The sequence below is a fragment of the Muscardinus avellanarius genome (genome assembly GCF_963383645.1).
Source record: "Muscardinus avellanarius genome assembly, chromosome: 16".
NCBI lineage: Eukaryota > Metazoa > Chordata > Mammalia > Rodentia > Gliridae > Muscardinus > Muscardinus avellanarius.
Window position 1 is genome coordinate 11,824,695 of NC_137802.1, and position 24,502 is coordinate 11,849,196.

Consider the following 24,502-nt stretch of genomic DNA (forward strand, 5'->3'; position numbering starts at 1 on the left):
GCAGCTTCCTGCGACAGGCTGTTTGACACTCATTTGCTGTGAAGCCTACTCAGGGTCCCCTCACAGGATCCCTTGCGCCCTCACAAGCACCCTGGCAGGAGCAGAGAGAGGTCTGGGCTCCAAGTCACTCCCTCCCCATAGGGGGTGAGTGGGCAGCTGTGTTGCCCAGGCAGACACGAGAAGCAGAACTTCTCAGCCAGGGGGCCACACATGCCTCCCTCTCCTCTTGCAAGCTGAGGGGTCCCCCCAAGCCTTGTGGCCCTCGAGCCTCAGTTTTGGATCTGGAAGAAAACGTAGGCAGAGGGGAGCGAGGTTTCTTACACGGGATTATGTGGCGGTGGTTTGGCGGGTCTGAGAAGTCCCAGGAATCGGTAAAGCAAGACCCTCTGCAGCTTCACTAAATGATGCAGAATCTATGACATTTTTAGAAACTAGTAAATATATATTGCAGAGTACAGCGCACACTTGGATTTATTTATTTTTTTTCAAGCTAAAGGGCATTTCTGTGAGGCTTATAGAAGTCGTCATGGGAAGTCATCGAGACTCCCTCTGGGGACCACGTGCTCTGACCACCCCCAACCTCATCTCCACCCCAACCCACCTCTGGCCAGGTGTGTTGGCTGCAAATGATGCCCTGCTCCCTCTTTCTTTGGCAACAGCCTCAGTCAAAGAGTAACTTTGCACCAGGTGTGGTGGTGCACGCTTGTAATCCCTACTTGGAAGGCTGAGACAGGAGAGAGGATCTCGGGTTCTCAGACAGCCTCAGCCTCAGTTACTTAGTGAGGCCCTCTGCAACTTAGTGAGACCTTGTTTTAAAATAAAGAATTAAAAACTAGAGCTGGGCGTGGTGGTGCACCCTTGTTATCCCAGCATTTGGGAGGCAGAGACAGGAAGATTGCAGTTTGAGGACAGCCTCAGCTACTACGTGGTGAGGCCCTTTGTAACTTAGTGAGACCCTGTTTCCAAGTAAAGAATAAAAAATAGGGCTAGGGGTGTAGCTCAGAGGTAGAATGTCCCTGGGTTCCATCTCTAGTACTGTAAATAAATAAATAAATAAATAAATAAGAACTATGTTTTTTATTTTTCTGAATTATTTTAATGTAGAATACCTACTTTTTTCTTGATTTATTTTTATTGGTGCATTGCAGCCATACATCTTAATGGAATACAAGATGGTAGAGGCATACATGCACAGTAGTCTTTATAATAAAGAATAAAACTTGGAGGTAGCTCAGAGGTAGAATGCTCTTGGGTTCCATTACCAGTACTGAAAAAAAAAAAAGACATCTTTCCCAAGGTCGTGCCCTTCCTGACAGGACTAGCTGATGTGGAGGGGTATGAAGGCCAGGTTGTTTCACACAGCTGGTCCTTCCCAAAGGATAGAAGGGAAGCCTTTGTGGGAATGACCCAGCAGCTCAACTTCTCTCCCTGCTCCATCCCTCTCTCCCATCTCCCTCATAGTTGCAGTTCCTGAGAGCACCTTTATCAATTTCTGCATATGGGACAGTTTCCTGGGAGCCATATTTCAGACAGCTGCGCAGTCCAGGTTCCTGGAAGCAGCCCTGATAATCCTCATCCCCCCATCCCCATCCACACATCTGCCTTCTGCCTTAAGGGGCGTGGCTGATCAGCCAAACCCAGGGGGATCCTGAGAAGAGCTGTGGGTGAGGAGCCCAGAGGCCCAGGTGCCTCTTCCTAGGACCTCAGGCGAGTCACCTGACTTCTCTCTGCCTTGTCTGTTCATCTGCAGAATAAAGAACTCGCCCAGGCTGGGGCCGGGCAGCAAATGGCCGCACACTGGAAAGGTCCCACCCACAGGCATGTGTTGCTAGATCTGTGCAGATTTGGGGGTGGGAGATGGAACACTTAATAATTTTCAAGTTGTCTGTCCAACTAACTAATAGACTAACTCCCTTCCCTCTCTCTTCTTTCTTTCTTTTGAGGGGACAGTTACTAGGGATTGAACTCAGGAACAGTCTATCTCCAAGCTATACCCCAGTCCTTTTTTTTTCTTTTTTCTTTTCTTTTTCCTTTCCTTTTTTTCTTTTTCTCTTTTATTTTTTGCAGAACTGGGGACTTGAACCCAGGGACATTCTACCTCCAAGCTAAACCCACAGTTCTTTTTCTTCTCTTTCCTTTTTCTTTCTTTTTTTTTTTTTTTGTGGAACTGGGGATTTGAACTCGGGGACATTCTACCTCTGAGCTACATTCCCGGCCCTGTTTTTTTTTATACTTTATTTTGAAGTAGGGCATCACTAAGTTGCAGAGGGCCTCACTAAGTAGCTGAGGCTGGCTGCAAACCTGCAATCCTCCTGTCTCAGCCTCCCAAGTTACTGGGATTACAGGTGCAGGCCACCACTCTTGGCTGGGCACCCAACTTTAAACTCCAGATTTCCAGCTTCTTTTCAACATGCTGACTTTGGGGCTGTTTTTCTGTTTAGTGTTGGTGACATCCCTCTCTCTGTATCCCATTCCACCACCTCACGTCCTCTGCCTTCCCAGTTCGTGCGATTCCTGCTCTCTAAAGATGTTTAATCTTGCAACCTGGGCCTGAGGGTGTCTGCAACCTTTCTGAACCCCAAAAAGTCAGCGAAGCCAACAGCCAGCCCCAATTCCTTGGCCTCTCTAGTGTTTGCCAAAGCCGAGTGCTTTCAGTCCTCTCAAGTCTTTTAAAAAGAGGAATTAGAGATGCCTCTGCCTAGGCAGCCTCCCACACATCATGTTGCAAATAGCATCTCTCCCTGCCTCCTAGAAGCTGAGATCTTGGCCTCTAGACGCCCCTCTGAAGCAGGCCTGTGGCTTGCCATTCTGGTCACCATCGGAGCCGTAGTGGGGAGCTGGCCAAAGCGGCACATTCCCAGCCAGGGCCAGGTCCAGATTCAGCAGGTGGCAGGTGTGGGCCCAGAACCTGCATCTTTAACAAGAGTCCCGGGGTGGTCTGCCACACGAAGTCAGAGCAGTACACTTTAGGAAACGCGAACTTCATTATTTTCCAACTGCCTCAGCAGCAAAGAGGGATTTTTTTTTTTTTCCATCATAGGAGGAGATGAAGGAAACCTCCACAGAGCTTGAGATCCCCGACTCGTTTTCCTCTAGAAATGAATCCCACAGAGCAAACGAGGCGGCCCGTGCCTGTTTAAGCATCACCGAACACGGAGGGACCCACCCGCGCCTGGGCCCCACGTATCAGTATCCTTTCGGTTAGGCCGAGAAATAGCTAGTCTCTTTGCTAGAGGTGCGCAGCAATGAAGATGGTTTTCATGCTTTAGGCAAGCGAGCTGCGTCGCTCTATTTAAAATGCAGAGCAGGAACGAACGTGCCTTTCAGGAATAAGAGACTCACAGATGCGTGACGCGGCTGAAGTTGTCGAAGGGACCCTGGAGGCGCCGCCGCAGCTCCTGTGCCCAGCGGAGGCCCCCGGCCACGGCCGGCATGTTCTTGTGCACCCGGGAGAACCCTGGAGACACAGAGTAGCTGGAATGAAAGCGGGTCACAGCCCCCCAGCTCCCTCCGCCCCGCTCACACCTACTGCCGGGCTCAGTCCACTCTGAGCTCACACCAGGGAGCTCCGGGGAGGCCACTAGATTCTGGTAAAGAGGATGGAAGAGGGGCCCTGCGGAGAACACAGGAAGGCAGAGGATGCCTGGGTCCCCAGGCCAGCCATTCTGAGTTCACTGGTTTGGGTGGCCACGTTCTTGGTATTTTTCAAAGCTCTCAAGATTATTTTACTTCACACTGGGGTTGGTAAACCATCTCTCTCTCTCTCTCTCTCTCTCTCTCTCTCTCTCTCTCTCTCTTCCTCCCTCCCCCTCTTCCTTCCTCTTTCCTCTCTCTCTGCGTCTTAGATTCTCATCTATAAAATGAGAACGATCCCTGTTCTTTTTAATTGTGCTACCGAGGAATGAACCCAGGGACATTCAAACTCTGAGCTATACCCTCAGCCCCATTTTACTTTTTTTTTTTTTTCCTTGCAGTCCTCAGGGTGGAGCCCAGGGGCATTCTACCTCTGAGTGACACTCCCAGCCCTGTTTTTTATTCTTTATTTTGAAACAGGGTCTCACTGAGTTGCAGAGGGCCTCACTAAGTAGCTGAGGATGGCTGTGAACCGCGATCCTCCTGTCTCAGCCTCCCGAATGCTGGGATGACAAGCGTGTGCCACCACGCCCGGCTTCATTTTACTTTTTATTTTTAAACAGGGTCTTACTAAATTGCCCACATTGACCTCCAACCTGTGATCATCCTGTCTCAGCCTCCTAAGTGCTGGGATTACAGGTGTGTACCACCACGCCCAGCGTCTCTCTACATGTTTTTCTTGGTTTTAGGAGATTCCACATTTTTTCAAATCTTTGCTTTGTTTCTTATCCTTTGCCATCAATCCCTCTTCCCAACCCCAACAAATTTCAGGGCTCAGCTTGAGACCACCTTCCCCATAGACTCACTCTTAGATCTCTCAGCCCAAATTCACCTTGCTTTTTACCATCCCTTAGAACTCAAAGAGAGGACTATTCACGTTCTGTGGACAACTGCTTGTTTTTTTTTGTTGTTGTTGTTGTTTTGTTTGTTTTTTGGTTTTTTTGTTGTTTTTTGCGGGTCCGGGGATGGAACCCAGGGTCATTTGAACTCCAAGCCACATCCCCAGCCCTATATTTATTCTTTATTTGGAAACAGGGTCTCACTGAGTTGCAGAGGGCCTCACTAAGTAGCTGAGGATGTCCGCGAACCGCGATCCTCCAGACTCAGCCTCCCGAATGCTGGGATTACAAGCGTGAGCCATTGTGCCCGGCTTGACAACCACTTTTTAACTGTTAATTATTTTATCCCTGCTCCAGGCCTGACATTCTATATGGGCTCACAAACATACCTTGACTATCATGAGTACTCAAGACATTTTGTCAGGTCAAAATGAACTTGTGTTTGACTTTCAAATGAATTAGAGAGGGCTTCTAACTATACTGGTAATGAAGCCACCAGCCCTCAGCAGGTAACTAGCTGTCCTGTGCCGGGCTCCCGCCAGTTCCTCCCACCAGAAGCCTGGCAGGGGAGAGGATAAGGAAATTGTTCTCAGAAAAAAAGTCTTCCGTAAATTGGTGAATGTTGAGGATTAATCAGTGTGGCAATAGTGATTGGGGTCAATTGACCAGTGAGAAAGATATTCAGGCTTTATTGTTCTAGGTTGCTGCACATCCCGGCCCCAGATACGGGGAAACACAGAGTTCAAGAAACAATATAATCACCCAGGATGGTCTGGAAGATCAAGCAAAAGGGTCGATTTTTCTTTCCTTGGACAATGCCATAGACCCATATATGAATATTTAAGAGACATAGCCGGGTGTGGTAGCACATGCCTATAATCCTGGTACTTGGGAGGCTACAACAGGAGGATGGTAGGTTTGAGGCCAGCCTCAGCAACTTAGTGAGACTCTTAGTAACCTATCAAGACCCAGTTTCAAAATAAAATAATAAAATAAAATAAGAAAAGTTGGGGGTATAACTCAGATTAGTAGCCTCCTGAGTTCAATCAATCCTTGGTAATCACAAGAACAAAAAATAATATCAACAGTTAAAATCCCCAAAGTGTAAAGGGAGTGCACTAAACCCTTCCTAGAAATAGAACTTCTCCATCAAAACCCCTTGGCAGCAAACCTACCGAGTTCTGCCTCCTCCTGGATATGCTGATTGTAGATGGTCCTCACAGCATCCAGTTCTTTGTTGAACATTCGGATGAGGACCCGGTACTTATCTGATGCATCCCGTGCTACCAGTGGTCTCTCTAGGAGGTTTCCTGCTATGTCTAGCAGCTGTAGTGTGGACAGAGAAAAAAGTCCCAGATTAAACCTTCACAATCTTACATAAGTCCTGTTTACCCTTCCTGTGCCTGGATATGCAAGAGGGATGCCCGTGATTTCAGAATTGGAGCAATTGTCAATAGTATATGGTTATTTGTGGTCTTTCCTTCTCTCCTTTGCTTCTAAGGTAGGAGAACTGTTGTCTGCTGGATTATAAGTCAGGTTCTCTTTGGTTGTAAGAATCTGAATAAAAGGAAAACTAAGGATGCTAGGTAGGCTAAATTGAGCTACAGGATAAAGACCTAAGGCAGAAGAAAGTACTGGTGAAGAAAGTACTGGTGGAAAAGAGAAAGAAAGATGCTAAGTACTAAGTAGGTTGGAAAAGAAGAGGAAGATGTGAAGTGGTCTTGGTTTAGGGGAGAATTTGGAGGGCCAAGAGCTGAGGAGTAAAAGAAAGAAAAAAGTTTCGAGAGCCGGTGCCTCTCGAGAATGCGGTAACAGGAAGGATCATTTGAAGACGTTTTTCTGTGTATTGAATAGCCCTAACCCTTTGGTGTTTCTGGAAGCAGCAGAATCCAGAGGTGAAATGCTTTTAATTACCTCTGGGATCTTGGATTGTGTTTCTTTGATTGTGATGCTGCCCCGAGACCGGGACATGTGGGCCTTCAATTATACGTAGGTTATACCAAAATGCTGTGTCTACAGATGCCTGCTATTAGAACATCGGTCTCTACTGTATGCTTGGAGTTGGCCTTGACAAAAGACAGTCAGTGAGTGACAAACCTGGTTCGCAACCATGGTGCATGGTACATTTTTAAAAAGAGTTAAAAAATATAAAGAATGCTTTCTCTTATATGTGGAAGCTAGAGGGGAATTAGGTAACAAAAGAGACTTCAGATAAAGGAGGAGAGACTCTAGTGGAGCGATGGAGGGGGTTAAGGGGAGGTGTGTGTGTGTGTAGGGGAGGAGACTTGATGAAGAGCAACAGTTCAAATAATGTTATGTGCATATATAAAATTATCAATACTAATCTCAAGAACATGTTCAGGAAGGGGAGGGACTTGGGTGGGATCCATACACCAAGTACTGCATGCAAGTAGGTTTCGATCACTCCGAACCTCATTAAGATGCACAATGATCATGTGCCAATAAAAGTACATCTAAAAATATGTGACAGAGAACATATGTGTCCACGGTTTAAAATATTTACATTTTCCGGTTCTTTGTAGAGAAATGTTCGCCAGCCTTTAAGTTGGAGTATGAGAGGCACTGTGTCAAGATTGCATTATATATACTAACGTTGAGTAGAGGGTACTTGTCTAAGACCTCAAGCTCTTTTTTATTTTCCACTTCCTTTTACACTGGGCCATTCTCGGAACTCCTTACCTTCACTGCTTGCAAACTCTGGGGCAGGGGACAAGAGGGAAAGTTCCTGCAGCGGGCTGGCATGGGCTCAGGTTCTGGGGTTGACCTCAGGAGGTGCTGGGTCTCTAGGCTGTGCCATGGGAAAAGGTCATGTGAGCATCCTGAGGTCAGACGTGTCCCAGGTCAGACAGCTGGTGGGGTTTCCTCCATGATTTCAATGCACATTGAACACTTGAAAAGTGTGAGAAGAGCCGGGTGTGGTTGCGCATGCTTGTAATCTCAGCGTTCGGGAGGCTGAGACTGGAGGATCATGGTTCGCGGACAGCCTCAGCTACTTAGTGAGGCCCTCTGCAACTTAGTGAGACCCTGTTTCAAAATAAAGAGTAAAAAAAATAGGGCAGGGTGTAGCTTGGGGGTCAAATGCCTCGGGTTCCATCCCCAGACCCGCAAAATAAAAATAAAAATAAATAAAAAAGAAAAGTGTGTGAAGAGTTTCCCACTGAGGGTCTAGGACAAGTTTCTTCTCAACAAAAGTTTCCCAGATCCATGGTAGAAAGTAGCTGCTTCTGAGGCCAGGTGTGGTGGTGCACGCTTGTAATCCCAACGTTTAGGAGGCTGAGACAGGAGGATTGCGGTTCAAAAACAGCCTCAGCTACTACTTAGTGAGGACTTTTGCAACTCAGTGAGACCCTGTTTCAAAAAATAAAGAATAATGAGTAGGGCTGGGGGGATGTTGCTCAGAGGTAGAATGCCCCTGGGGTCCATTCCCAGTACAGCCAAAAAAAAAAAAAAAAAAAAAAAAAAAAACAAGAAAATACCTGTAATCCATCCAAGTACCTGGGGGGCTGGGACAGGGGGATCGCTGGTTCCTGACCAGCCTGAACAACTTGGTAAGGTTCTCAGTAACTTAGCAAGAGCCTGTTCTCCTTCTCCTGTACCTCCTGCTCTCCTTCTTTTTCTCCTCCTCTTCCAACAAACTCTTTATACCATCTGGTCTGAGCAGGACAGAGCAGGAACACAAGTCTCATTCTGGTTGCTGATGCCTGAGGCCTATAATCTCCTAGCTGGTAAGTAGTTTGTTCCAACTCAAGTCAACCTGGCCACAGTGGTTAGATAACCCTGGTGTCGCAGAGCCAGGGTGAGGGACAATGACCCCAGTAGACTTTCTTTTTTTTTTTTTTAGGGTCTCACTAAGTTGCTGAAGGTCTTCGCTGGCCTCGATCCTCCTGTCTCAGCCTCCCAAGCGCTAGGATTACAGGCGTGCGCCACCACGCCAAGCCAACTTTCTAACTCTTAATGGTTATCCTGCTGACAAAGGTGTGGTGCCCCAAAAGAGAGCACTGCAGGATATGAGATCTTTCTTACACGGCCATGTTTTTAGAAAAGCAAAAATAACCAGCCAGCCTGAGAAGCCCGATTCTACTCACTCCCTGACTCGAAGACATCTGCATTGGTCTCTACCAAATGAAGAATATTTTCAGGAATAAATTAGTAAGGATAGTGTCCCTGCCATCCTCTGATGAAGGCTGGGAGGTATTCATCACAGGGAGGCTCCAGCCCCACCTGTACAGACCTTAAAGGCGTGCTCCAAGCCAGGCGTGTCATCGAAAGCCTGGATAAAGATCGTGCCCAATCTTCGGTCAAGATCTTCTACTCTCTGCTTAAATTCAGAGACATCATTTTCAAATTCCTAAGGAGACAACACATACACAGACAATAAGGTGGTTTTCTGAAAGCCAGTCCTGCTAATGTTCTTATTTGAATCAGTTGTACCAAAGATTTGCTTTTAATTCTCTATAATTCACCATGGTATGACTTGGAGCTGCCCTCTTATTGCGACATGTTTACCTAGATATTCTGAGCAGAATGAAAGAGTGAATCAAAGGTGAGGATGGCATCCTTTTATTTTTTATTTGGAGGTACTAGGGTTGGGACCCGGGGGCATTCTACCTCCGAGCTATACCCCAGCCCTATTTTTTACTCTTTATTTTGAACAGGGTCTCACTGAGTTGCAGAGGACCTCACTAAGTAGCTGAGGCTGTCCTTGAACCATGATCCTCCTGTTTCAGCCTCCCAAATGCTGGGGTTATAAGAGTGCGCCACCACGTTCTGCAGTTGGTGTCCTTTTTTTTTTTTTTTTTTTTGTACCCATCTCTTCAGCTCCTCGAAGCACCTTCTCTTTTACTTATGATGTCAGCTCATGTCACCCCCAAACCATTTGAGTAGCACCAACCCCACCAATTCTAACATTACCACCTATTTTCCTTCTCTTCCCAAATCAAAATCCTACATTTTTTAAAGTATAACCAAACTAATCTAGCCTTTAGAAAGAAAGCCAGCTAATTATACAAATAGGAACCATTTATTCTAAATATACCTTAATTAGTTGAGACAGCAACTGGCCATTGTTTCTAAGGTTGCTAAATTCAGCAAATTCAAACACAGAGCACCCAATTAAGTCTGAATTTCAGACCAATAATGAATTTTTAAAATATATGTACGTCCCAATTATTGTATTTTATCTGTAACTTTCTCCTTAGAGAGGAGCAATTTCCAGGGAAACTCTGTTAGTTCAAATTTTTAATTTGTGCAATTATTACTTGCTATTATTATTTTACAATAGTAACATACGTTCTTTTTCAGGATAAAAAATGAAACTTAGGAGAACACGGTACAGTTCTACTTCCTAAAGCCAACCATGTCGACATTGTATTATGTTTTATTGTGGTTTTTAAAAAAATATTTTTATTGGTGCATTATAACCATACATCATATTGAGGTCTACTGTGAGAGAAATATCCATGCAGACAGAGCCGGGCGTGGGGGCGCACTATTGTAATCTCAGCATTCGGGAGGCTGAGACAGGAGGATCGTGGTTCAAGGACAGCCTCAGCTACTTAGTGAGGCCCTTTGCAATTCAGTGAGAGACCCTGTTTCAAAATAAAGAATAAAGAATAAGGCAGGGGGTGTAACTCGGAGGTAGAATGCCCCTGGGTTGCATCCCCAGTACCGCAAAAAAAAAAAAAAAAAAAAAAAAAGAAAAGAAAAGAAGAGAAAAGAAATATCCATGAACACAGCAGGAATTCCCACTGAATCCCACTCGGTTCTCTCCCCGTCCTCCTTGTCATACTGAAACTGGTTTTTCGAGCTTCACAAATGTACATAGAAGTGCGTGAACTTTCTTCTTCATCAAGTCTCCCTTCTCCCCTTCTCACACCCCCTTCCACTGTTCTCCTGGTCTCTCTCTCCATTTATCTAAAGTCTTTTTTGTACATCATATTGGGGTAAAAAAACTTGTGTGTACAGACATGTACACATCACTGATTTAACCCCTACCCCATTCCCACCCCATTCCCTCCCCGTCCCTACCTCCCTTGCTCGGCTTAGTGGTTGACTTCGATATGTTTAAGTACATTGTGTGCTTTAGAGATTTTCCTCTTTCCCCCTCCTTTCTCCTCCTTTAGGTTATCTTGTTTGCTCCTCTATAGGATGTATGAATATAATGCACCAATAAAAAAATTTTAAAAATAAAATAAAAATAAATAATAAATAAAAATAAAATAATTTAAAAAGTCTTATTTTGTTTCCCAGTTTCTCTCTAGCTTCCATAAATGAGAGTAAACATAGGATCCTTCAAATTTGGAAACAAGGGTTAATATCCCTTAGAATAATATTCTCTATTTTCATCCATTTAATTAAAAAAAACTGTGTATGGGATTTTGTTTTATTATATAGTTGCAAACACATGGTATATATCCTACTTTGTTAACTCATCCTTTTTTATTTTTTATCAATAATCTGGAGACATTAATGGCTGAGGGAGGCACATTCTGATCTTTCTCCCAACACAAAGAATAAGGAGGCTCCTTCTAATGACCCAGGAATAATGATAATTTCTCATGATGCAAATAGTAACTGAGAAAAGCACTGGGACCACAGAGCCAAAGAAAATGCATGGGGGAAAATTTTTCAAGTGAATATACCTAGACCCTGCAGGCTGGCGGCATCAGAGAAAGGGGCGAGGCTTATGATTCGGAACTTCCAAGCCCTACCGTGCTTTGGGAGTCCAAGCAGTCGTAGGTGCACTCCGAGAACACCTTGTACGTCTCTTGGAATTCCTCGTACATTTGCTGGACCTGCTGACTCAGGGAATTCCCTCTGATACCGCTAAACTCCAGCTTGCCCAGTTTGTGGAAATCCAGGGCTGTCTTCAGAAGATCCTATAGGGCCAGCCACAAAAGAGTTAAGACTGTCATCACCATCATAACAGCCGTGGATGGGAAGCGTTGCAAATCATACGGGGGTGGTGGTTGCTTAGGAAAATGTGATGCCTGATTAGTTTTATAACATTATTAGACCAGGATGTTAAAAAAATAACTCCTGGTTAGCCCTGAAAAGAGAAAGGACAGATAAATAAGATATAAAGCACCAAAATAAATAATGAAATGCATGCCTTTGTGTTCTAGAATAAATTGTAAAATATAATAACATGCCAGGCATGGTGGCACACACCTGTAATTCCAGTAATTAGGAGGCTGAGATAGGAAGATTGCGGGTTCACGGCCCACCTCGGCAACTTAGCAGGGCCCTCCACAACTTAGTGAGACTCTGTTTCAAAGATTAAAAACAAAATTGGGCTGGTGGGTAGAATGCCCCTGGATTTAATCCCCAGGACCACATATATAGACACATACCCAAATGTGGTGTGTGTGTATACACACACACACACACACACACACACACACACACACATGTATATGTGTATATGTATATATGTATATACACATATATGTGTGTACATATATATGCATATGCAATAAAACTGCCACATGATTGGTGATGTTACCGCCATTTTTAATTTAGACAGTCAATTTCAAGTGGGCCCTGTTATCTCATTCTGCTAGGATGGTTAAAAGAATGAGATAGGGATATAGACAGCAAAGCAGTCCTTCCACGTAGTTTGAAGAACAGATCCAGAGGGTGACATCAGCCTCCTTAGCAGCTCCTGCCAAGCAGAGCGGTCTCCCGTGGAGCATCCTTGTGTGTGTAGCACATGACGCCCCACTGCCAACTGAGAAACTTGTCATCTCTGTGTTGGGCATCTTCATCTGTTTCAGGATAACAACAAAACCTCGTGGCATGGTCCTGAGTGCTAAATAAATGAATGGGGGCCCAAGATTTCGTTCAGGGATGGGCACACAGCATGTGGTACCATCATGTGTTGCTATGGTAATGTCCCAGCTGTGCCCAGCGTTGGGTGCCACCACCCAGAGGCCTTGGGGAAGAGTCGCTGCCCAGTCCATGGCGGAACCACTTCACCTATGAGAGTATGAAAGCCTCCTGAGTGCACCTAAAGAAACAGAGGAAATGTATTCCTCCAAACCAAGGAGAGGATCCACTACCCTGAGGGGGCTGGAAGGGAAGGAACAGTTTGCACCATGACAGACACAGTGTCATAAAACTCACCAGGTATTGGCACCACACAAAGTAATTGCCACTGCCACTGGCCATTAAGGCAGTAGCCGTGCCATCGGCTCATCGGGCGGGTGCAAGGCTGCCTGGCTCCTTTCTCGCTGGGATGACAAGTGTGCACCGAGTTAGCCACACAGCATTGGGGAGCCACTGAACAGCTCTTGGCTATGTGGTACTGTGACCGATAGCAAGTGGCTGGGGTGGACAGGTGCTAGAGGGCCAGGAGGTCAGAGAGGAGGGAAGACAGAGCCAAGGAAGAGAAGAACCCGGGGCTCTTGCCAGCATTGGAAGGGGCTGGGATAGTGTCACTATCTTAAAATACCAGAAGAAGCCAGGGGTGACGGCATATGCCTGTGATCCCAGAAATTGGGAGGCTGAGACAGGAGGCTCTCAGGTTCAAGGCCAGGCTCAGCAACTTAGTGAGACCCTCCTCAACTTAGTGAGACCCCGTTTGAAAGTAAAAAAAAATAAAATAAAATAAGGCTGGGGATGTAGTTCAGAGGCAGAATACCCCTAGTATAATACATACACAAATAACAAAAACAAAAAAAAAACACCAGAAGAAAACATAGCAAGACACTTCAAGATAGCATAGGCAACAATTTATTTTTATTAGATCCTAAAGTCAAAGGAAAGAAAATAAAGAATAGATGAATGGGATTATATCAAAGGAAGAAGCTTCTGAGCGGCAGAGGAAACCATCAACACAGTGAACAGGCAACCTGCAGAATATATTCTGGGAGAAAATATTTGCAAAACCATTCATCCGGCAGATGATGAATATTCAGAATATATAAGGAACTTAAAAATCTCAAAAACAAATCAAAACAAAACAAAAATACCCCCAAATAATCTAGTTAAAAGTTGGGTAAAGGATATGACCAGACCCTTGTCAAAAGAAGAATTTCAGTGGTCAGTACATGTAGGCAGAATGTTCAGCTTTTGCTAACCGTCAGGGAAATTCAAGTCAAGATCACACTGAGAGATCATGGCACCCCGATTGGAAGAGTTGTTGTTTAAAGACAGAAACTGAATGCTGGTGAAGATGCGGAGAGAGGAACTCTCATACACTGTCGGCGGCATCTAATTAGAACAGCCACTTTGGAGAATAGTATGGATGTTACTCCAGTAACTAAACACAGATCTGGCGATATTATCCAGCTATTCTAAGGAAATTGTTTCAGCATGAAGACATCGGCATGCCTGTCTTTGTGGTGGTAGTGTTTACATCAGCTAAGATGTAGACCCAGCCTAGATGGCCATCAATAAATGAATGAGAAAGAGAATGAGGTACAGGTAACACATGATCTCTTACGATGGGCAGCAAAACAGATGGACCTGGAGAACAGTAAGTGAAATAAATCAGCTCCAGAAAGACAAATACTGGCATGCTCTCTCTCATATGTAAATGTTAAAGAAAAAAAAAACAGTTGGCCAGAATGTATAATTGTGTGTGTGTGTGTGTGTGTGTGTGTGTGTTTTACTAGAGTTTGGCAAGGTTGTGGGGGAATTAGATAATGCATACTCAAACACAATTAAATGGAAATGATAAGGTCTAGTGTTCTACGGCAGTATGGTGACTATAGGTCACAATAAACTATTATAAATTTTTATGAATAACTATAGGATAAGAACTATACATTTTATGTAATATTTAAACTACGTATTTTATATAATACATTTTATATAGGATATAAGTTTATATCCTATATAACTATAGGATAAGAACTATACGTTTTCTATAATAACTATAGGATAAGAACTAAACATTTTATATAATATATAATTTTATATAACATATGATATGCATTATATTATATAATGTATTGACATATCACACTGTACCCCATAACTATGTACGATCATTAATAAAAATAATCAAAATTTAAGAAAAATTTGTGGTATTGGAGATTAAACCTAGGGATATTCTACCTCCGCACTATACCCCCAGCCCTAATTTTTTTTTTCTTCCTCCCTCCCTCCCTCCCTCCTCCCTTCCTCCCTTCCCTTCTCCTTCCTTCCTTCCTTCCTTCCTTCCTTCCTTCCTTCCTTCCTTCGTTCCTTGCAGTACTTGGGATTGAACCTAGGGACAGTCTACCTATGAGTTACATCCTCAGACCTATTTTTTTTAATTTTTGAAACAGGGTCTCACTAAGTTGCATAGTGCCTCACTAAGTAGCTGAGGCTGGCCACGAACCCAGATCCTCCTTGTCTCAGCCTCCCAAGCACTAGGATTACAAGTGTCCGCCACCACACCTAGATCAAAATTTTTTAAATTTAATAAAAATTTTAAAAAATGTTTAAGGAGAAGAAAATGTTAACTATCCTGATTTAATCATTATGCACCATATACATACATCGAATTATCACACTTTTCCCTAGAAACCTGCGCAATTAAAGTAATAAAAATACTTGCAAAAATATGTTCAGCTTTCTACTCAAGGAAGGAAACAGAAACAAGCTTTATTTAAATGAAATTGATTTCAACGGGAATCAAATCTCTCACAAGGTGCTTGCTTGTAATTGGTTTTATAGGAGAAAAATATTGGTGCTGTGCAATGTACGCTGAGATCTCATTCTTTACAATTGTGCGGATGTCAATTTCAATTTTTAGGAAATGCTCTCTAACCGTTTCAAGAGACAGATCTACTGTGATTATGTTTGTCGACATAAGAAAACTAGATGATAATTTTGTTATTCTGTTTTCTTTCTCAGGAATGGTCCTGTCTGGTCCCTGGGGGATGCTCACCTCTCATCTAACAGGTAAATCACAGCATTAGAAAAATAATCAATTCTTCTACTTTGGGAGAAAGTAGAATCATTAAAAGCAATGGATATTTACAAATCATATGGTGGACGACACGTTTATCGGGGCTCTATCCAAGGTCTTAGAGCTTTCCTTTTATTTCTATCAAAAGGGCTTTATCTCTGTGCTTTTCCCCAGCACCCTCTACCCCCTCTGCTTCCTTTGGGGCTCTCTTATCATCCTCTGGCATTATATTATTTCATATTACATTATCACATTTATTGTTGGTCCACCTTTTCCTGTAGGTTGCAAAGGTCTCAAAGGGTCCCTAGTATCTCCACTGCCTGGAAGAGCCATGATGCTGAACAAATACTTGTTGAATGTACGCACACCTTTTTGTGCTTTGAAGAAGTAACAGGTGACAAAGGGACCAAGGAGCAGTTGATCAAAACAAGAAAAATTAGCCTGGAGAAAAGCAATTTGAAGCAAGGCACTTCAGTGCTGAAAGGGCTCTCGGCAGGTGCAAGGTGGAGCTTCCGTGGTCCTACTCTGAGCATAAAATGAAGGCCAATGCGTGAACAAGACAAAGAGGCAGATCTGGTCTCACCACATAGGTTCAGCTGATGAAACTGCAGGTGTATAATCATTTTCACCTACCAGGAGAAAATGACAGTTTCCTGTGGTTGCATTTAATAAAACAGAACCGTTACGAAATGCCTAGATGAGGCCAGCTATAAAATGGGCCACTATGGAGGGAATGTGGTCTCTATTACTGGCTGGGTCCTAGTAGAATTTGATGTCAGTGGCGTTGCAGACAAGATTTCTGGTGCAGGTGGAAAACTGTCTCAGAATTACAGAAATAGATTGATTATATTGACCCTGGATGTATCTTTGATTCTTAAATTATTTAGACATGAGATCTTTTCACTTAATATTTAAAGGCCTCAGAAAATAGATAAAAGGTAGGTGTGTGTGTGTGTGTGTGTGTGTGTGTGTGTGTGTGGACTGGGGATTGAACACAGAGGCCTTCTATCTCTGATCTGCATCCCCAGCATTTTTTTTTTTTTTGGTACTACAGATTGAAGCCAGAGGCATTCTACCTCCGTGTTATACCCCCAGCCCAGTTTTATTTCTTATTTAGAAACAAGATCTCTCTAGGTTGTGAATGGCCTTACAGAATTGCCAAAGCTGGCTTCAAACCTGTGATCCTCCTGTCTTAGCCTCCCAAGTACTGGGATTACAAGCAGGAAACACCATGCCCAGCTACCCCCAGCCATTTTTATTTTTATTTTGAAACAGGGTCTTGCTAGGTTTCTGAGAAGCTCAAGAAGTTGCTGAAGACTGGTCTCAAACCTGCAATCCTTCTGTCTCAGTTTCCCAAGTACTGGGATTATAGATGTGTGCCATCATGCCCGACAGACGGATGTAAGGCAAATTTAAGCCAGTAAGAGGTTTAAATGACATTTCAAACATATCTACTTTTATACATCACGGTAGTAGACACGTGACATTCACCACCCTGTGCACAGGATGGAAATATCAACCTCAGGGGCTGGGATGTGTGGTGCTGTTGGCAAAAACGTAGAATCTGGGGCCAAAATAACTCGAGCTCACGCCACCCTACTTCTGCACTTACTAGCTGCGTGGCTTGAAGGAAGACACTTAACTTTTCTAAAGTTCCTTCCCTCTTCTGTAAACGGAGACAATCATATTTAATGTGCCATGGGGTTTAAAAGCTACATGGATCCTATTTGTATGCAAAGTGGCATAACATTTAATGCTGGTGAGAAACGGAGTGATGAGGGGAGGGCTGGATTTGTAATCTGGTCCATGAGCTGAAGGATCAAATCAGGTATAATGGCAAACTCCACCAACAGCAATCCTATGCTCAAAGGAGAGATTTGATTTCATTCCTTTAGGTGGAAAGCCATAGCCCGGGCTTCCAAGTTACATAATACTTAATGTGCCACGGTGTTTCCAGCTACACGAGCGTGTCCAGTGTGTAACGCCTTTGTTGGACTTCAATAAATAGTATCCATTATAATTAACTACGGTCATTCTGCTGTTATTAGATGAGGTTGTCAGAATGATGATGGCTTACAGAGGGGACATCCTGGCGCTCCTTCTGAGATATCCATCTTTTTGTGTGTGTGTGTGGATCTGGGATTGGAACCCAGGGGCATTTGACCCTCCGAGCTACACCCCCTGCCCTATTTTTTATTCTTTATTTTGAAACCGGGTCTCACGGAGTTGCAAAGGGCCTCACTTAAGTAGCTAAGGCTGTCCGCGAACAGTGATCCTCTGGTCTCAGCCTCCCAAATGCTGGGATTACAAGCATGCGCCACCACGCCCGGCTTGAGATATCCATCTTAAAGACACTGGGTCCAGGCAGCATACTGAATGGATTGGATCCTAAATTTTTAAGAATAGCATTGCAACAGTTAATGGTGGTGGAGGGAGGGTTCAAGCTGTGCTCTGGCCCATGAGGTGAAAAATCAAAATCAGGTGTAAGGACCAGCTCCACCACCAACGGCAGCTGAATTCTTTTAAGATGCGCGCCGCCCGTCTTAAAAGAAATGTCTTCGGAATTCATTAAGGGAGCGCACAAAGAGGATGTTCGTAGATGAGAATCTCTAAAGGTCGTTTGGAAAAAGACGCTTTTCTTTACCTTTCGGCTGCCACTGGCATTGAGCTGCTAATGGTCTTGGGCATGACCACATGTGCAAAGTTGGGCTGAAAGGGAAGCCAGCCCAATTAGGCTGGGCATGAAAGGAGGCCGAGGAGAGGCTGGAGATGGTGGAGCGAGGAAAAAGGAATGTGGCGTGTATTAGGTCAGCTTATTACCTATCTCCCTGCTAATCACTCTGCATAAAGCCTCAGCAGGCAATCATTTTGCCTCCAAGTGAATCACAGCTCCGCAGCAATTTTGTAATGAAAGAAGTGAGGATTCTCTGCGAGCTGCTTACTGCACCGTTTGTAGAGGGGAGGCTGCAGGCAGAAATATAAACAGGGGATCTGCAGAATCTATACTGTTATGGTACAAAATCGAACACGTGTGTGTGCTGAGCTTCCAGCAGGAAGGCAGGCAGAGGAAAGAAACCCAGAAGCAATGGAATGACTCCTTTTCTTTTCTTTCTTGGCTGGTGATCTAAATGGCAAAGATTTTAAACACTTTTCCTTAGTAAGTCATAAAGTCAAACAAGGCCCTTTCCTGGAATGGGAGTCCTAATTTTACTTAATCCTCAGTGACCTATTGCACAGAAAAAAAAAACCCTGGAACTCCTATGGTAAAAATAGTATGATCAGAGACAGAATAGAATAGAATGTGGAAGGGCAGAATAAATCCCCCATACCAGCTAGAGACCCTCAAAGTGGGAGGAAAGGAAGTAGGGAAGCAGACCCTTCCAACACCCTGGCAGATATCAGACTTCCGGTGAAAAGACCACAAGCCCCGGGGTACAAAGCCCAGCTAGCCCTCTCTGCGCGTGTGACCACGGCTAGGTCAATTTATGGATCGGATCGAATTGTGCTCATTTGTTAAAGTAAAGGCACTCACACCCAGCTCTTACGATGATTACAAGGGTACAGACTCTGGTATAAGATATGTTCTTGACATATGTTACTTATTCAGTTTTCTATTCCTTTTCTCTTCCTCCACAAGCGTTAGCTGTCCAGGAGACCAGCGGTGGTGGTGGTGGAGATGAGGGGATCATGGCATCCTGACCATGCAATGACGCCAGGCATTGCAGACAGGCCAGGAATGACCCGGCCCCCTCCGTCCCTCCACCTTCATTGAGCAAGCCCCCAGGAAGCGAAAAGATTGGACCCGCATGACACCATCCTCTCAAGCAAAAAAAGCCAAAGCATAAAAATGTGTCACAAATCAGAAGGAAAGAGATGGGAACACAGCCCTCCAAAATATGACCCCCTGGGCATGAGCGCACAGAGGGTGGAAAGGGCTGATGTCACTGTTCAATTGGCCTCGCATGTCTATTCTTTGCAGGTAACATCATCTCTGGTCACGCACCGCATTAGAATGGGAGCCGGAGAAGGCTTAGTTCATGTTAATTCTTGCTGGGGAGAAGCAGATTAATCCCATTTCATCAGGCATCGATCATAGCCATACACAGAATGTTAACTAAAGGGCCACATGAATTATGCTAGGAGACCATCCATCCTCCCCTGTCCAACGCTCTGAGCTGCGGGAGGAGACGGGGGAGGAGGGTTGCGGCAGAAGGGGAGAGGGATGAGTCTCCGCCACTGTGTGGGGGATGAAAAGTAAAAGAGAAGAAATATGATGGGGGTGGAGAAGAGCACCAGAGCCCAGGACTGAAAAGTTCAGAGGGGAAGAGGCAGAAGGACAGAGAGCACGGGGCATTCAAGTCCTCTAATTAAACTGGGGTGGGCAGCTTTTTATGCATCCGTGCCCTTGATTCAGAAAGAAAAGCAGCCTGAGAGAAGCCTATTGTGTGGGTAATGACTCCGGGGAGGCTGATGGCCGGGCTGCTTATATTTACTGAATATCCCCAGCAGAATAGGCGCTCTAATGTTAGAAGAGCTGTCTATATGCAAAGTCACGTCATTAGCATGCGGGCACAGGGCCTTGGGACGCCCCGGCGCATGCAGTCACTCAGCTCTGACACTGTCCCCAGGGTGGTTCCTGGGGCTGGAGAGCCTGCAAACGGGGCTGCTGTGGACCCACACAGGCAATTACAATGATTCCTCCTGCGTAGTCAGCCCAGGACAGAGGCAGCCTGGAGCTGGAGCCTCCCACCCCATGGCTGGACGAGAGCGAAAGAGTTGATTGCTTTGGAGATGAGAGGAATAAATAGTGGAGGGGAGAGGAAGAGAGGAGGAGAGGCTGCACGCTCAGAGCTGTGCTGAGAAGAACTGCGAGGAAAGGAGGCATATAGCACAAAGCTAGATATCAATTATTTATACGCTCTGCGAACCCGATGAAGGATTGAAGGTGTGCCTCTTCTCGGATCTGGCTTTGGAATTTCTCACATACGTTTTCTGAATTTAGGCCCTTCCCACCTTCTTTCCCTAGCAAATTCCTACTCCAATTTCAAAACTGATTTCTCTCTCTCTCTCTCTCTCTCTCTCTCTTCATTTTTATTATGGCATTTAATACAGCTCAACTAAAACTTATTGATCCTTTGTCTTTCTACCCCTGGATCTTCTCCACTCATCTGTCTTCTTTCTCCCATGCTCTGGCAACAGGTCCAGACAGTTCTTATGGGCAAAACCATATTTTAGTCATGTTTGGGTACCGGTCCCCAGCATGGAGCCTGGCGCCTGGTCATGCACGTTCTGTATGTTTTGAACTGAAATGAACAGCCTCATCTAATCTTCTTATCCTTGTCACCCGAGGTTTGCTGCATTCTTCACATACTCTTCCCAGCACACCTCTCTTCAAATCTCGGCTAATAATAGCCGGGAACATGATTCTCATTCCTTCTCTGCGCCCTTGGCTAGCGCCCTCATCTTGAACTTGACCCTGAATTTCCCAGATCAGTTTGAAGTACCTGTTTCATTTTATTAAACCCAGTATCCTTCCCTTCTTGTCCAATCAGCAGGTCTATAGCTGTAAGATGTTAACCATCCTAAAATCTGCGGATGAAAACAGTTAAAAAGAAAAAAGCCTAATGTCTTCTCATCTTCATATTTAAACTAAAATTCACAATGATTTTTATATTGTCTGGGGAAAGTCCAACGTATGCCAATGTTGTTTCTTTTGCAGAGGGACTCACTAGTGTTGGAGTTTGGGTACACCTGGAGAATGGGGGAGACAAGGAGAAGAAACTCACCTTGCTCGTTTTCCCTTTGCACACTGTGGATGTTCTAGTCTAAGCTATTGGAAACAAAGTTCTGAGACTCCAGGCGATTTGAAAACCCAGTGAATTAGGTGGCTGACTTCTTCCTAAATGGGTCTGTGATTGGAATGAAACACTACCATGTCCAAATGATAGCTCTTTAGCAAACACTGATTATGGGTTCTTCCAACCAGTGGAGGGTGGCCATTCGGTTGTGCTGTTCCTTCTCCCCTTACAATGCTGGGGTCCCTGGTCATACATGGCAGCTGGCCCAACAGAGTTCTACTTGTCTCCATGTTTCTGATTGGCCCAGTTGCCACCTATGGGACGGGCAGTCTGAGGTGACGGACATACTCACTTCTACCACACGCAGTCGGCCCAGGAAGCTGTCCAGCCGCACAAAGACCAAGGAGGACTGGAAATCCCATTCCTTGACTTCCTCGTTCTCTCTGAAGTAAGTGTGAAGATTCTCCCTCCTGTCCTGAAACGCCTGCTTGAAGAAGCTCAAGGTGTCCGAGACCACTTGCAGTCTCCTCTGGCTCTCCTTTACCTCACCTCTCAGGAGGTCTTCTGGGCTGAGGTAGTGAGAGGCCTACAACACAAGCAGATTAGTGTCGCTCAGCTTGGCTGCAGGTACAGGCATCCCATAACTTTGCCAACACTGACTCAGAACTGAATAATTATCGCTTTTTGGCTTTTTGGCTAAGATCAAGTGTAGAGCTGACTAATCGCCAGAGTTCTATTTCTCACAAGTACAATACAGTGCACATCTGACCTCAGCCTGAGTTTAAGCCAGATGGTATTTTTGTGACCCTTTAGCCAGCAGTGATATGAACCAAGGGCTCCGATTGGGCAAGAGGCCGATCGGAGACAAGGAGACCCCATGGGACTCTGTTGGGCTGGCTACACTAGGGCAGGTGTTCACACCCATGTGTTATGACTTATTGCATTTGGACAATGAGACAGTGTGAGTGCAAGATTTCTTTGGATCATAATCATTCCTCTTTTCTCTGAGAGTCTTGAACCTGGAAAGTTAGACAGCTGGAGCTGCTGGACAGGCAGTGGCAGAGAGAACTGGGTCCTGTTGACATCATCTCTGACCTTACTGCAGGTCAGAGCTAAAGCTGGCTTTATTAGAGACTTTAAAGGTACTGGGGCCATCAAGTTTTCACTCTGTTGACATTACTTTTAGTTGAATTTATTATAGTTAGAACTAAAACAATACTGGCTGATAATCATGGAGTGATGAGAAAGTGCTGGTCTGAAAGTCAAACAAGCTGGGTTTGGGATCTAGTGTGGGTGAGACAGACTCCTCAGCCTTAGCCCACACTCTAAATAAGTAGTAGTAGTAGTAGTAGTAGTAGTAATAATAATAACTAATAATAAATGGCAATGCCATTCCTGTCTCCCTCTCAAGGTTCAACTGGCGATGGACTGGGATGAAGACGTGTTTTGCAGCTGTAATGAGCTATGTGGTTAGTGACCATGAGCTCCTCTTTGAGCTTGCCCACTGTGTTTTCAGGGCTATAGCTCCTTAGAAGCAAAAGAAGCCAATTTAAGAAGATTTCCACCCAAATAATCCTTCAGGCCTCCAGTTCTATTCCTAGACACACGTCTTGAAGTTGACACTGTTCCAGTTGGCACTCTCAAGGTCCCTACAAAGCATCCCAGTTGGCATTATCAGGGTACCTACAAAATGCAGTTATTAAGGTGACTCCTTAATAACTCCCGGGTCCTGAGTCCTTACAGCATTCTGGGCACATGAGTTGTTGCATTAAAGCCCCACAATTACCAAGCATCCCTTTGAGAGAAGTCTTCATCTTTGTACCACTGCACAGAGAAGAATGGGGCACAGAGCAGGTGACCTGCCCCAGCACACACAGCCAACAAGCGCTGAGACCAGGGCACGGCACCAGGTGGCCTGACTCCAGAGGCTACATGGTTAGTCGCTAAGCTTTGCTGTTGACTTAATACTAATCCTCCCTCGCAGGTCATGAGGCAGGCTGAAATTCACCAAGCCTGCCCTTTGCCCCCAACCCAGGGCTTAGGCAGAGGGTAAAGGAAGGTTGGGCTTCCCTTGTATTCTGGCACTACCAAAAGCCTCTTTGTGAATTATTAGCCTGTAAAAATCCAGTCATTCAAGTCTAAGAACTCTTTGTCCCATAATTTTTCCCTGCCCTGAGAAAGCAGATGGGACTCTTTCCTCTGTCTGCCAAGCCCCGCTGGGGAGAGGCTGCCGGGATGCCTGGTGGCTCACCTGCAGGATGAGGAGGTTGCAAATCTCCTGGAGAAGCACTGTCAGCCTCCCTGGGGAGCGGTAGAACTTGCAGGTGGCCCAGATCAGACAGACCACGTGGAGCAGAGGCCTCAGCCGGGCCTTCACCTGGGGGAACTCCAGGCTCTCCAGGGCCTCCAGGTGGCTGTGGAGTGGTAACAGGTGCACGTGGATATCCTGTGCCTCTGTCTGAGCTGGAAGGAATTGAGGAGGGTCATCAATCCCTGCTGGAGGTATCACCCAGTGGAGCCCAATGAATAGCTCTGACTGTGACTAATTCCAGGCAGAGAGAGGCTGCTTCCAGAAATAATCTGGCTCTTATGCAGAACCGAACATCTAGGCTGGCAGTCTGGAAAGTTCTGACATAATTCTTCAGCTGGTCTTCCCAGCCCAGTATAGTATTCTGTTATAGTGAACATTTCACTTACTAAATATGGCTGATTACTTTGTGGCTAATATCTCTAATGTAACACAAAATAGAGATAGAGGAGAGGTTTTAGAATCAGAACTCTTCAGATGCTGGCCTGCACGCTTAGCAATTGTATGATCTTGGGCACATTTAACCTCTCTTGGTCTTAAAAATAGGCCAATCGGTTGCTAATTTCAAAGGTCCTTGTGACGGCAGAGGGTCGTTCAAACGGACTCATTATGAACAACCAGCCTGGTGCCTGGGTCATCACAGATGTCTGAAAAAGTGGTGGTGTCTCTGGAGAATATTTTCAATTAAAAAAAAAATCTCACTGAGCTCTTATTAAGGAGAAGTCTCGGTGAATAGAGAACAAGTACAGACGGATGATGGTGAGGTTCTGATGATCTTTAAAGCAAGGAAAATCTCCTACCATCTGCTCTGAACACAGCCAAGAAAAGAGAGGGGCCTGATCATTTGTTTTGTGGTAACTAAGGTGGGAAATGAGAAAAGTCAGCAGCACTGGACACTGATACTTGCATCATAATGTAGAGGAAGTACAGAAGTCCACAGAGCAAACTGAGCTGCAAAAAAGTGGGATTTTTTTTTTTGAGTGGTACTGGAGATGGAACCCAG

General features: G+C 45.0%; 1 protein-coding gene across 1 annotated transcript in view; it reads right to left on the bottom strand.

Annotated features, from left to right (window-relative positions):
* Nucleotides 1–24,502, bottom strand: part of DNAH9 (dynein axonemal heavy chain 9) — a gene marked incomplete at both ends in the record, with an annotated part of 402,526 nt that overhangs the window by 357,739 nt on the left and 20,285 nt on the right. The window contains 6 exons of the mRNA XM_080712788.1: nucleotides 3,343–3,457; nucleotides 5,648–5,798; nucleotides 8,725–8,841; nucleotides 11,204–11,371; nucleotides 21,544–21,777; nucleotides 23,443–23,654. Coding sequence (XP_080568914.1) covers nucleotides 3,343–3,457; nucleotides 5,648–5,798; nucleotides 8,725–8,841; nucleotides 11,204–11,371; nucleotides 21,544–21,777; nucleotides 23,443–23,654 — 997 coding nt within the window. The remainder of the gene's footprint in view (nucleotides 1–3,342; nucleotides 3,458–5,647; nucleotides 5,799–8,724; nucleotides 8,842–11,203; nucleotides 11,372–21,543; nucleotides 21,778–23,442; nucleotides 23,655–24,502) is intronic.